The 12,142-nt window shown below is 33.1% G+C and overlaps 1 protein-coding gene across 5 annotated transcripts in view; it reads left to right on the top strand.

Annotated features, from left to right (window-relative positions):
• Positions 1-12,142, top strand: part of LOC106478511 (NACHT domain- and WD repeat-containing protein 1-like) — a 164,530-nt gene that overhangs the window by 77,055 nt on the left and 75,333 nt on the right. For all 5 annotated transcript variants that reach the window (XM_022382126.1, XM_022382129.1, XM_022382130.1 and 2 more), the window contains one exon: positions 8,259-8,461. In XM_022382126.1, the coding sequence (XP_022237834.1) occupies positions 8,259-8,461 (203 nt within the window). The remainder of the gene's footprint in view (positions 1-8,258; positions 8,462-12,142) is intronic.

Consider the following 12,142-nt stretch of genomic DNA (forward strand, 5'->3'; position numbering starts at 1 on the left):
TTAAACAATACAATATTCAGAACTTGGTATAGAGTAAACACGATATAATTTCCACAAATGTATTTACATCGACGAAAAACAGTGCATTTCAAATAATAAATGAACAATGAAAACCCAGCTTTATCAGGCAATATTCCTTATTAAAGCAACAATACACGGGAATAGAACATTGAATAAACACAGTAAGATGTAGGAAGGCGTTTCTTTTAACACTAGTGAATATGGTGACGTGATATTAGGGTAACTTTGGTTCCATAAACCATAGATATAGATATATATATTATAGTATAAATAATTTAAAAAATACGAATTCATAATCAACGCGATAATAATACCCATACTTTATTACTTGTTCGTGTTCTCAGCTACATTATGAGTATTGAAACAAATAACAAATTAATTCTATAGAATGCAAACGATGAATTTTAATTGTAAATTGGTTGAAACTCGTTTAGCTGTTAAAAATACTAACAAAAAGTATTTCATGAATAATATCTAATTGTATTAACAATTCTAGTAAATTAGTGCTTTGGAAATACCACCGAAGTTGTACACTAAGTGAATTATTACGAACAGTTTTGAGCCTAGTTCGTTAGCGTGCTGAGCTGCGAATTGGGAGATCCAAGGTTTTAGCTTGCAATATATCGTGAAACACTTTCAGTTGTGAACATGTTATCAAAGTAAATGTTAATCCATGCTATTCGATTCAGAGTGGACTTGTAGGTGGCGGATGCTTCTGACTGGTTGTCCTCTCTCCCTCTGATGAGCAGTTCTAAATTAAGATGGTTTTCCCTAAACCTTGATACTTTTATCTCAGCCGCTTAACCCATGTGTCACATAAAGTACCGTTCAATTTATAATACCAAATACCAACAGTTTATACAACATATAGGTACACTTCGCTCGCACGTTCTCTCTTCAATCCACTAGAGAATAGTATAGCAGGTAATTTCAGCAAACAAGTTGCTGATTTACACATTTGCATATATATTTTTTATGATTAACTTACCAAAACACTACAGTACAGGTTTCATTAACTCCGTTAAACTTGTTTAACCCACCATAACCTTCCCCTGACAAAAAAACAAGAAGAAAATGGGTAATTTCATTATAAATATTTAAGACAGAACTTGTTTTTTTAAAAAAAAACATTATTTTTCCTATCCTTACAAAAGATATACTGTAACGAATACTCATAACAACTTATTCGACACGGGCATGAACTAGTGGCTTATGGTTCAAGTTCCGTTGCTGCAAAAATACGTTCCGCCCTTTGAGGCCGTGGGTGCATTATAAGAGTAGCCGTCAAACGTCACTATTAATTAGCTGTTGACTAGCTGCCTTCCCTCTAGTCTATAAGTTCAAAATTAGGGATTGCTATGTGCAGACACCCATCTTGTGTAGATTTGTGCTAAAATTCTAAACAATACGCTAGAGCTCTTTGAAGTATTTATCGACACAACTGAAAAAAAATGTTTGTGGTGTAACACTCTGAACACCAACCTTATTCAACTTAAACTTGTGATAAATATAATGCGATGCTGCTAACAATTTATAAAGTTTGCACCAGCATGAGAAATATATATACGAATATTTCTCTTTTTCAAATCTTAAGATAACTGTATGTCATTTAATTTAATTTACGAACACAAGTTGACGCCAAAAATAAACTGGATATTCACTTCAGCCAAAAAAAAATAGAAATTGCTGGAAAATTATATGTTCATTTTGCAAATCATGTTACAAACTGACATTTAGTGAGATTATTGTAAAATGAAAAGAAATTCAAAATATTGTCATTTTTACCTGAAACACGGTACATTCTACAGAGAACATATCTATTCATTATTAATTGTAATTACTATTGTACAATTTTAGCAACTCTTCTGTTAGGATTTATTAAATAATCATGTGATCACAAACTCTAATCACTTCCATACAAATCTAATATATTCTCAGTTCTATAATGATAATAATTCGAATATTTTGTACTATTGGCGACTTCGAAACATTTGATCCAAGCTTGGCATTTTATTTGTTAGTCCCCTTTCCCACTGAGCGCAACATTTAAAAACAAACAATGAGGAGAATAACAAAATCTAAACTCTAATGAAACCATTAGTACACTTCATATCCAATGCTTCTCATTACATGCTAAACGCCCACAATCATAAACAATCATTAAGCCGCTTAAGGGCTCCCTGTAGCCTTATATTCATTTTCATGTTCTTCCAATAGTTCCATTTTCTCGTAAAAAAAGCTACTTAATGATAACAGAGTTTCGTATAATGATTGCATATTCTGAGGTATACTTGTGAGACGGGTTATGCATTTAACGCACGTTTAAAAGCGAATCGAAATTACGGACGTTGTTGTTTAGCACAAAACTACACAATGGTCTATAAGCGGGGAATCGAACCCTGTTATTTTAGCTTTGTAAGTCCGTAAATTTAATAACAAAATCAAAACAGCTAAAATGTGACACAGCTATAAGTACACACAAATCAATCGTTCAAGTTTTAATCAATTAATGAAATCAATAACAACTGTAGAATTTTCGTTGGTTTGTTTAGAATCAGGAGAAATATTACCTGAGTGAGGGCCATCGCGTTCTAGTTTGAAGCACGTAACAACTGCATGTGTGCCTGGATGAATGCTTCAAGTTTATGTTTTTTTCAACCTCTCGTGTGCTTTTTCGGTGCACGGGATTGATTAACGTTTCATTATGAATATGCGAACCCATGATATAAACACTAAACTGTTCACGACTTTTCATTTTCAGTTTTAAAACTGAAAAAAATATTATACTTGTGAGGATGAGATAAATCCGTTACTTAACTCAAGAAGCGTAAAATATTAATAAACATGCTTTCCAACTATCGAGGCCCGGCATGGCCCAGTGGCTAGGACGTTCGACTCACAATCTGAGTGTCGCGGGTTCGAATTCCCGTCATACCGAACATGCTCGCCCTTTCAGCAGTGGGAACGTTATAATGTGACGGTCAATCCCACTATTCGTTTGTAAAAGAGTAGCCCAACGGTTGGCAGTGGATGGTTGACTAGTTGCCTTCCCTCTATGTTCTCACTACTAAATTAGGAACAGCTAATGCGAATAGCCCTCGTGTAGCTTTGCGAAAAATTCAAAACAAACCAATTCAAACTATCTTTCGTAAAATATAAATAAACAAAAATAGCGTGTTAGCATTAATAGTGAAAAAGTAAACAAGGATTCCATTGCTGCGCTATTTAGACATACTTTTTAAATAAACAAGTATTCGTTGTCGGAAAAAAGCGATTTCTTAACCTCGAATTGTATCATTTCACACTTCCGTCTAAGCTAAAATCTAAATCTATGATATTTAGAACAAAAATATAAATGGGAAATGATCAAAGATCACATTTACTAACTGATAACATATTTTAACATCCTATTAAGAACATGGTAAAAATGTCGCAAATCGTTTTTAAACATGGGTACTAGCTTTAAATAGCAACAACGTATTACGTGCTCATATCTTAAAGATATGCTAAAACCCATTTAACTCGGTTTTCGACTTTTATTTTAGTGTTTTAGTTATATGATAAATACGGAATAAAGATTTAAATTGCACTGTACTATTACGGTCGAAAATATCGACAGAGTAAGGGTTATAAACTAACAAGTCAATACATTCTGATTTTTTGATCAAATCGGTTTCATGAGATTATTTGTTTGTTGTTAAGAACAAAGCTACACAATGGGCTGTCTGTGTTATGTCCGCCAGGAGTATCCAAACCCAACTGCTAGCGTTACAAGGATTCAGACCTAACGCTGAGCTAGTAGGGATGGGGGAGTTGATGACATTGAACAGTCATCATGTTAACAATGTTCCATGTGATTGACATTCGTATGCAGTATTGTTTTTATCTTGAGAGAACGTGAAACTCAGATGAATTGTACTGTCAGTCTTCTAACAGTTGCTTTTCACTTGGTGTCGTACGATATCCTTCAGGTCCCCCGTGACACCAAAAATGCTCGCCCTTTCAGCCGTGGGGGCGTTATAATGTGACGGTCAATCCCACTATTCGTTGGTAAAAAAGTAGCTCAAGAGTTGGCGGTGGGTGGTGATGACTAGCTGCCTTCCCTCTAGTCTTACACTGCTAAATTAGGGACGGGTGGCGCAGATAGTCCTCGTGTAGCTTTGCGCGAAATTTAAAACAAACAAACCATATCTTTCAGGTCTGTCATGGTAGCGGGAGCGTAACGGTAAAATCAGAGACTTGAGTTGGCCCTATAGCCAAAATCTCAACAAGGATGAGATCCGGAGACCCTACTGGTCACGTTTGTAGAAAATGTTTGTAGATTATTCGATCTCTTAAAGCATGTCTTATCAATATCTTGATAGTCCGTGCAATAGGGCAGAGGAGGGGAGGAGCCACATCTCACATGATGACTGTTTCATTTAAATTTTCTCTACAGTAATGTGTTGGAATGATAGCATGTGCCATGTTTCATCATCAACCGAACTTATTTGTTCAAATTTGTTTATAAACTTCTCATATAGGTCATTCGTGTATGATATTCTTCGTTCGCTATTTCCACGTCGTCACTACCTTAATGTTGTATTATCGTGGCTGTAGTAATGCTTTACTCGAACAATTCTAATTTTCAAAAATAAATTGTCAGGAAACACTTCCACTATCAGAATAAATCGTGACATGTATGGTGCTCTTTTTTACAGTAATAAGTATGCAAATGTACTATAACGCCTCCTGATGAGAATCGTTTTTTACACTGGAATTGTCTTTCACCTCGTATGCAGCCTCATCTACCAACTTTTATAGATCTGTGAAGATTACTTTCCGAGTTGTGGATTTTGGTGGCTGTTTTGCTTCCTCTAAAATTATGAAGTTGGATGTTATATTTCTGCTTTGTTAATAAAACACAGCACTGTTTCTGTCAACAGAGAAATATAGGAGTTGTTTTACTGTCATTGTTAAAGTTTCATCGAATAGTTTTGACTATTTTATTGGCGCTTTTTAAGTACTTTTTTATTTATGGTATAAAATATTTCACAGCCACAAAAAATATGATGCATTTATTACCTCCGTCACAGAAGGTGACAGGGGTTATATTTTCACCCCTGTGTTTGTGTGTGTGTGTGTTTGTCAGCAAGATTTCTCGAAAACGACTGAATGAATTTGGACTAAAGTTGATATACATTTGGACTACGCCCTAACTTAGAAGTGATTAGCTTTTGGAAGGTAAGCTCAAAGTTCAGCGTCACGACAAAATAAATCCCTATCTCTTAACATAGGGACCGATTTTTCACACTATTTTTGCTCCATCACTCAGTCAAAAATTATCGGATTTTGATTAAACTTGGTGGACATATGTAGAGTACTATTCCTCGTTGTCCTGTCGAAAATGGTTCGTGTCCGTTAATAAAGACAGACACGTTTTTGTATTTTTTTGAAATCAGAATATAATCAACACTGCGTGGCGGAGGTATGCTCTACTAATTCATTAGTGGATTGGTTATATTATTTAAAAAAAGGAATACAGAGTAAAAATTAATTCGCAGAGAAGAAAAATGAGATGAACTTTCCCCGGTACAAACCTGTTGTAATTAATTCTTATAGAATAAGATAGGTCATATATCATTCGTAAAAAGATTAAGTAGGTGTTCGTGAAACAAGTTACCGTTAACATTCGAACATGGTATTATTACATTATCCGTAAGAAAATTGTGGTTACCTATAATCAGCGGGAATATGTAATAAATATTCTTTAAAAAGTGATACTATTTCGGCTTGTTTTAGAGTAAAAATGGTGCCAAACCTTTTAAAAATAAACTGTTTAACTATTTTTATATTCATACGATATTAATAATATATGAACAGTATTTAGCTTATCAATGAATAAGTAGGTATCCTCGAGAATAGAGACTTCTTCATCTATGAGGAGTAATGTAGAGAATGTTCCTTGCTCAAACAGCCTATACCTTTTGCATGACTGGTGCAAGCGTGCGTCGATACCATCATAAGTTATTTTAATTTCGTTGGCTACAATGGCAGTATAGGTAAATGAAAACTACCCCTCATTCGAGGCAATGTCGTACGTTGACAACAGTGGCCATCACAAATGCTATCGCATCCCTTTTGCCTTTTGGAACATTGTAATATTTTTCCGGTTACTTCAGAATTGGACAATTCTTGGATAGTGGACGCATGTGAGGAATGTTTTGAAACATCTGCAAGCCACAATAAAATACAATGAGTTTTCTTTATGGTGTGGATATCACTTAGACAGCTGTGTATGCAAAGTTCCTGTAACTGTTGTGTAATACATCACAATTTAACTTGTCTACGCCAATGACCAGCTTACCATAAAAGACAACGTTAGAGACCCGATGTCAACAGTCACGGCTGTGGTGAGCGACTATTAGTTGCAGTCTAACCTTAAATCATAACGAATTTGTTGGTCTGCACTCCTGAACTCTTATTAAAGTCTTGGTTCAGATATTTAAATTATTACATCCAGTAATCTTTCCTTTTTCTGGCACTTTATTTGCAATGTATTTCAACACGAGTAAGGGTTGAAATATTTCGAATATTTATGCAACCAATACAACATCAGTGAATTCCTTTCTTCTTGGAATCCTGTCTTCAACTTGTTCTCTGTAGGAGTTGCTGACCTTTATAAGCCCAGTGCAACAGTGCATTAAGGGATTCACAAAGATATTCAGTGAGAACAGATCCATTATTGACTCGATGTGCGCTATTTCAAAACTTTTAGTAATGCCTAATACTTCTTAATCTTAATGTAGCAATGTACTACCACCCAATTTCTTCAGTGGTGTTAAAATCAAATATTTAACGTATCAAAGTTACGTCACTACCTAGAATTGTTCGACATTTATACAAATGTAGGTAATAACGTTTATAAATATCAGTAAATCCTTATAAGAATATCGCAATGAAATAAGTTACATAATAATAATTTGATATGTTTCAACATACTAGTTCGTTAAAAAGTAGATGTTTAAAGTATCAAACTCGCAGAGACTGGGAGGATATTCATGTAGTAAAAAACATATTATGCTTTATCATCTGACGAGGTAGGAGTAAATATGTGACAATGGAAAACAGGCTGGGATGAAGTATCTTCATCAGGACAAAGGTAAATATTTATTACTGGATAAATGTGATAAGGTAAGTTGTCATCAACAGTTGAGATTTTCACAGAGAGCTACGAATACACTAAAAGTTTAGAAAGAAGATTCAAAGACGAATATACCGAACGAAGAATGTAACGTAGGAAGGTACTTTAATGGAAATCTCCTGTTAGTTCGTCACCTTTAGGGATTGTGTCAGATCGCTTTTACTGTCGGAGTTTTTCTATATAAGGAATTATATAAGAAAAGCGCATAGCAGGTTATATATTTTTTTTTCTTGGCGTTCAACTGGTTGAGAGTTCAAGATGTTTGTCGTTAAATTCGCCACTCGTTTCAATGAAAAACCTGTATTGGCATTCACATTATCAAATGTTTTGTATTGCAGAACAGGGCGGGGAAGTTTATTTCTGTTTTCTTGGCTGGATGTATAAAAATATAACAGAATTTAAAAAAAATTGGAGAAAAACAAGTAACTTAGAAATAACAACTCAAAACTTCCTGCTTAAAGAGTCTGATTGTCGCTATACTTACTAAGACACGTCAACTCAAAAGCCAATGGTAAAAGTATCTAGTTCATTTCTCTTCTTAGAGAAGCTAAACATATTCTTGATTCACGTGAATGAAATTTTAACCATAATTTATATTATATTGTTCTAATGTCAATTATTTTACTGTGTTAGATAATTGTTCTTATTTTATGCAAAATATTCATTAACAGTTTACCTTTTAGCTTAAGTGCTGTACTTATTAGAAAACCTCCAGATGAGCCAATACACATCCGCTACATAGTAATTTAGGTTAAATACGTTTTATTCAGTTATTATTCTTAAAAAACAACGTCTTATACCTGTCAGAAATTTACTTATGGGTTTATTAGAACAATGTTTGTAAGCATTTTGATTTTTGAAGTTTAAAAGTTGAATTTATTGCGTGTTACATACATTTGTTTTCACCTGATATTACTATTGTTGTGTAGTTATGTATTATTGTGTGTTACATACATTTATTTTCACCTGATATTACTATTGTTGTGTAGTTATGTATTATTGCAAGATTTCAAGTGTCAAAGTTGTTCATTTTCTTTTTATCCTTCGTTCGCAGAGCCTGGTGGGAAACAAGTACAGGCCCTATCCTTTACCTCTTAGCATTGAATCTTCTGAGTATAGTCACATCTACAACGCTGCTTTTGACGCAGGTCTAGACGTAGCCCTGCTGGACCAATGGTACAAGTGCAACGCTAACCTTGTTCCTCCTGCATACATCATTGAGCCCCCTCAAACAAAGTACGAACACTTTGGGCTAAGGTAAGGAGAATGTGTCATTGAACGCGTAATGATGAAGCTACAGATTTTGAATACTACTCGAATTGTATGCTAATATCGATTTGAATTTACTGTGATGAAATGAATTTATTATTTATTATTAAAAGAGACTATTTTTATTTTTGAATGTATTGAATTTAGTGTTAATAACACGATCACAAAGATGGAAGTGCAATAGCCTTATAATTAAAAAATAGTAGATCTAGTAAGGAGCAACTGGAACTAATAAACAATAAGTTGTCACTGCAAATACGTAAATAGCGAATTTCAAATCAGACGACGATCTCACTTCATCTCTAGCTACAATTTTATCCTTCTGAAATCTGGAATGTATTCCTCGACTAGAATGTTTTAAAAAGTGAATAATAGCGGCATAACAAAGGTCGGTTTGACCAATTATAATTTTTAATTAATTAATTATAATATAATATAATTATTTATGATTGTGTTCGTATATATTACTATAATAACAAGTTATGGGAGTTTCATAGTGAAGACGTATGACGTATTACGTATGAGTTCTTATCCACACTTGTGAAAATCAGATTAATGTTATTATTCATTCCTTTTAGTTAAGTAACTGAAGATGGATAAAGGTGTATAGGTGTGGTGTCACAAAAATATTTAAACTCAAATTTCAACACTAATAATAATTTTATAAATGCGGAAGACTTACCTGGTCATTTGAGTCAAAGTTTTTGTCTTTATTGAAATCTCTATCATTTTTTTGTGATATACGAAGTGTATGGAGAATTCTACCGATGAGAATTAAATTGGAAATAATATCATTGATCATAATATCATAATATCATTGTATTAAATTCGTTCTTATAATTTCATCTGAAAGTGTTTATTTGTTTTCTGTTAATCGCAAAGCTACACAATGGGCTATCTGTGCTGTTCCTACCACGAGTATCGAAACCCGGTTTTTTGCGTTATAAGCCTTCAGACTTTCCGCTGAGCCACTGGAATGAAATATAAACGTGTAGGCTACCGTTATGATTTCTACTTGACTTAATGTAATAATCCTCCTTTGAGATAGAGCAAACAGAGATAACTTTTGATATTTAAGGCTTTGAATATTTTCCTTATGTGTTTAGAGCTATTGGTTAATTCTTTTGAAATAAGCAGTCCTAGTTTCAACTAGTTTTCTCATTAGTCTATCAAAATTTTCTGGTCTTTTAGTGTAAAAATTCTTCTGTCGTTGACATTTAGTCAGTCAAGACATTGATCCGATCACATATTGGTTCTTTTGTTTTCACAATTGCATATAGCCAGCCTTATAAACTCAGTAGATGGTGTTCAAGTAAATCACCCAAAGTCTTTTACGCTTAACATAAAAAATAGAAGCTTGACGTCAATAAAAAGAAGAAAAAAACATTATTAGCAACACTATTATTAGCAAACGATATCATTATCTGCAGCGTGTTTTAGTTTTCATGATAACGACAAAAAATAAATTTAGAAGCTTGATGTCGATAAAGAGAAAAAACATTACTAGCAATTTAGAAGCTTGACGTCAATAAAGAGACAAAAATTACTAAAACACGCTGCAGATAATGATATTGTTTGTTAATAATACTGTTGCTAGTAATGTTTTTTCCCTTTATTGACGTCAAGCTTTTAAATTTATTTTTGTTGATATCGTGAAAATTAAAACACGCTGCAGATAATGATATTGTTTGTTAATAATACTGTTGCTAGTAATGTTTTTTCTCTTTATTGACGTCAAGCTTCTAAATGTATTTTTTTATATCATGAAACTAAAACACGCTGCAGATAAAGACATTGTTTGCTAATAATTGTGTTGCTAGTTTCATGATATCGACAAAAAATAAATTTAGAAGCTTGACGTCAATAAAGAGGAAAAAACATTACTAGCAACACTATTATTAGCAAACAATATCATTATCTGAAGCTTGTTTTAGTTTCATGATATAAAAAATACATTTAGAAGCTCGACGTCAATAAAGAGAAAAAACATTACTAGCAACACTATTATTAGCAAACAATATTACTATCAACAAAAAATAAAAGTTTGGGACCTATAGAAAATGCTACTCACATTGTACTAAGAATGTATCGTGTATCAGCTTTAACCTCTAATGACAATTACAGTTAATGTCAGAGATGAGTGTTCAAGCCCATATTATTGCTCATCATCTTTTACCATTTGCGCTGTCTACAAGACACTTCTGGGGTGATTGTATGTCTAATCAGAAATAAAACAGACAAGGAGTCATTAAGAGCAAGCCATTAAAATAACAGAATGAATTTAAGTCCGGAAATTTGTATCCCAGCAAACTTCACGTAATAGTGCTAGTTATTAATGATGTAAGTTACGTATACACCAGTAAACTGGTTACTAAAGATTTTAGATTAAATATGGAAGATGATCTTATCTATTTATATACCTTTAAAACCAGGAAACATTTCCTTGATTTAGTATACGTTTGGAATTATATCATTTGTTCTTGTGTTGCGTTTGGCTTATTTATCTATATATATCCTTCTATAAAGAACGAGCAATAAGAATTTTATGTTTAAAAAAAGAGTTTACAGAAACTAGCTCTAGCATATACATTTAGATTAGGTTAATTTAATTGAAAGTATAATAATAATTTTTATTACTTTTGTTGTGTACTAAAACCCTTTTTTTGATAGGCTTAGTTGTAACTTAATTTTGTAATTTGGAATATTTAAATAATCTAATAAATCATACATCCTATGAATTATTTAACATCTACTTCGTTGGTCCTTTTATTCTGCACTGCGTTCATTTATCCTAGAAGGTCAATAACGAAAAATTAGCTATTTATTCACAATTTGTGTGTGTGACACATTTCCAGCAAAATGCAAAACGCCTTGTTTGAGGTAAAACTCGATGACGATAAAATTAAACCGAATTTCCATAATGGCGTGTATGAAGTAACTAGTATTTTGAGCTGATAAGCGGAGTGCATACATTCCAATGGACAGTCCTTCATATCTTTCTCCTCTATTTAATCTGCTTAAATACATATATATATATATACAACTTGTTTTTGTTTTTTTTCACAGTTAATTTAAAATATTTGTTATTTATTTTCACATTAAAAACAATATGATTTAAATATAAAACCTTGTCGTTTAAAACACTTTTTCTGTTTGAAATATATAAAATCACCGCATACTGATTAAAATCATAAAAATATAAATAGATTACTTACATAGTAAATTATAAAATCTCAGCAAATTGTTTATTCCCTGATCAAAATATAAAATATAACCTTTGGGTAATTCTAGTTCAACTTTCTAATATACTTAAAATTTATCATAAACTGCAAGGTGAAAAGGTTTGGTTTGAATTTCGAGCAATGCTACTCGAGGACTATCTGCGCTAGATGTCCCTAATTTCGCACTTACAGATTAGAGGGAAGGCACCTAGTGAACATCACCCATCGCCAATTCTAAGGTACTCTTTTACCAACGAATAGTGGGATTGATCATCACAATATAACGCCCCCAAGGTTGAAAGGGCGAGCATGTTCGGTGACGGGAGTTCGAACACACGACCCGTTGATTACTGTTCATTCTAACCACTAGGCCGTGACAGGCCCGAATGAAAAGAAGTGAGTATTCTGCTTGTTAGTATGTACGACCGTTACACTTTCTGTTTGTTTG

This window comes from Limulus polyphemus, unplaced genomic scaffold (genome assembly GCF_000517525.1).
Source record: "Limulus polyphemus unplaced genomic scaffold, Limulus_polyphemus-2.1.2 Scaffold219, whole genome shotgun sequence".
NCBI lineage: Eukaryota > Metazoa > Arthropoda > Merostomata > Xiphosura > Limulidae > Limulus > Limulus polyphemus.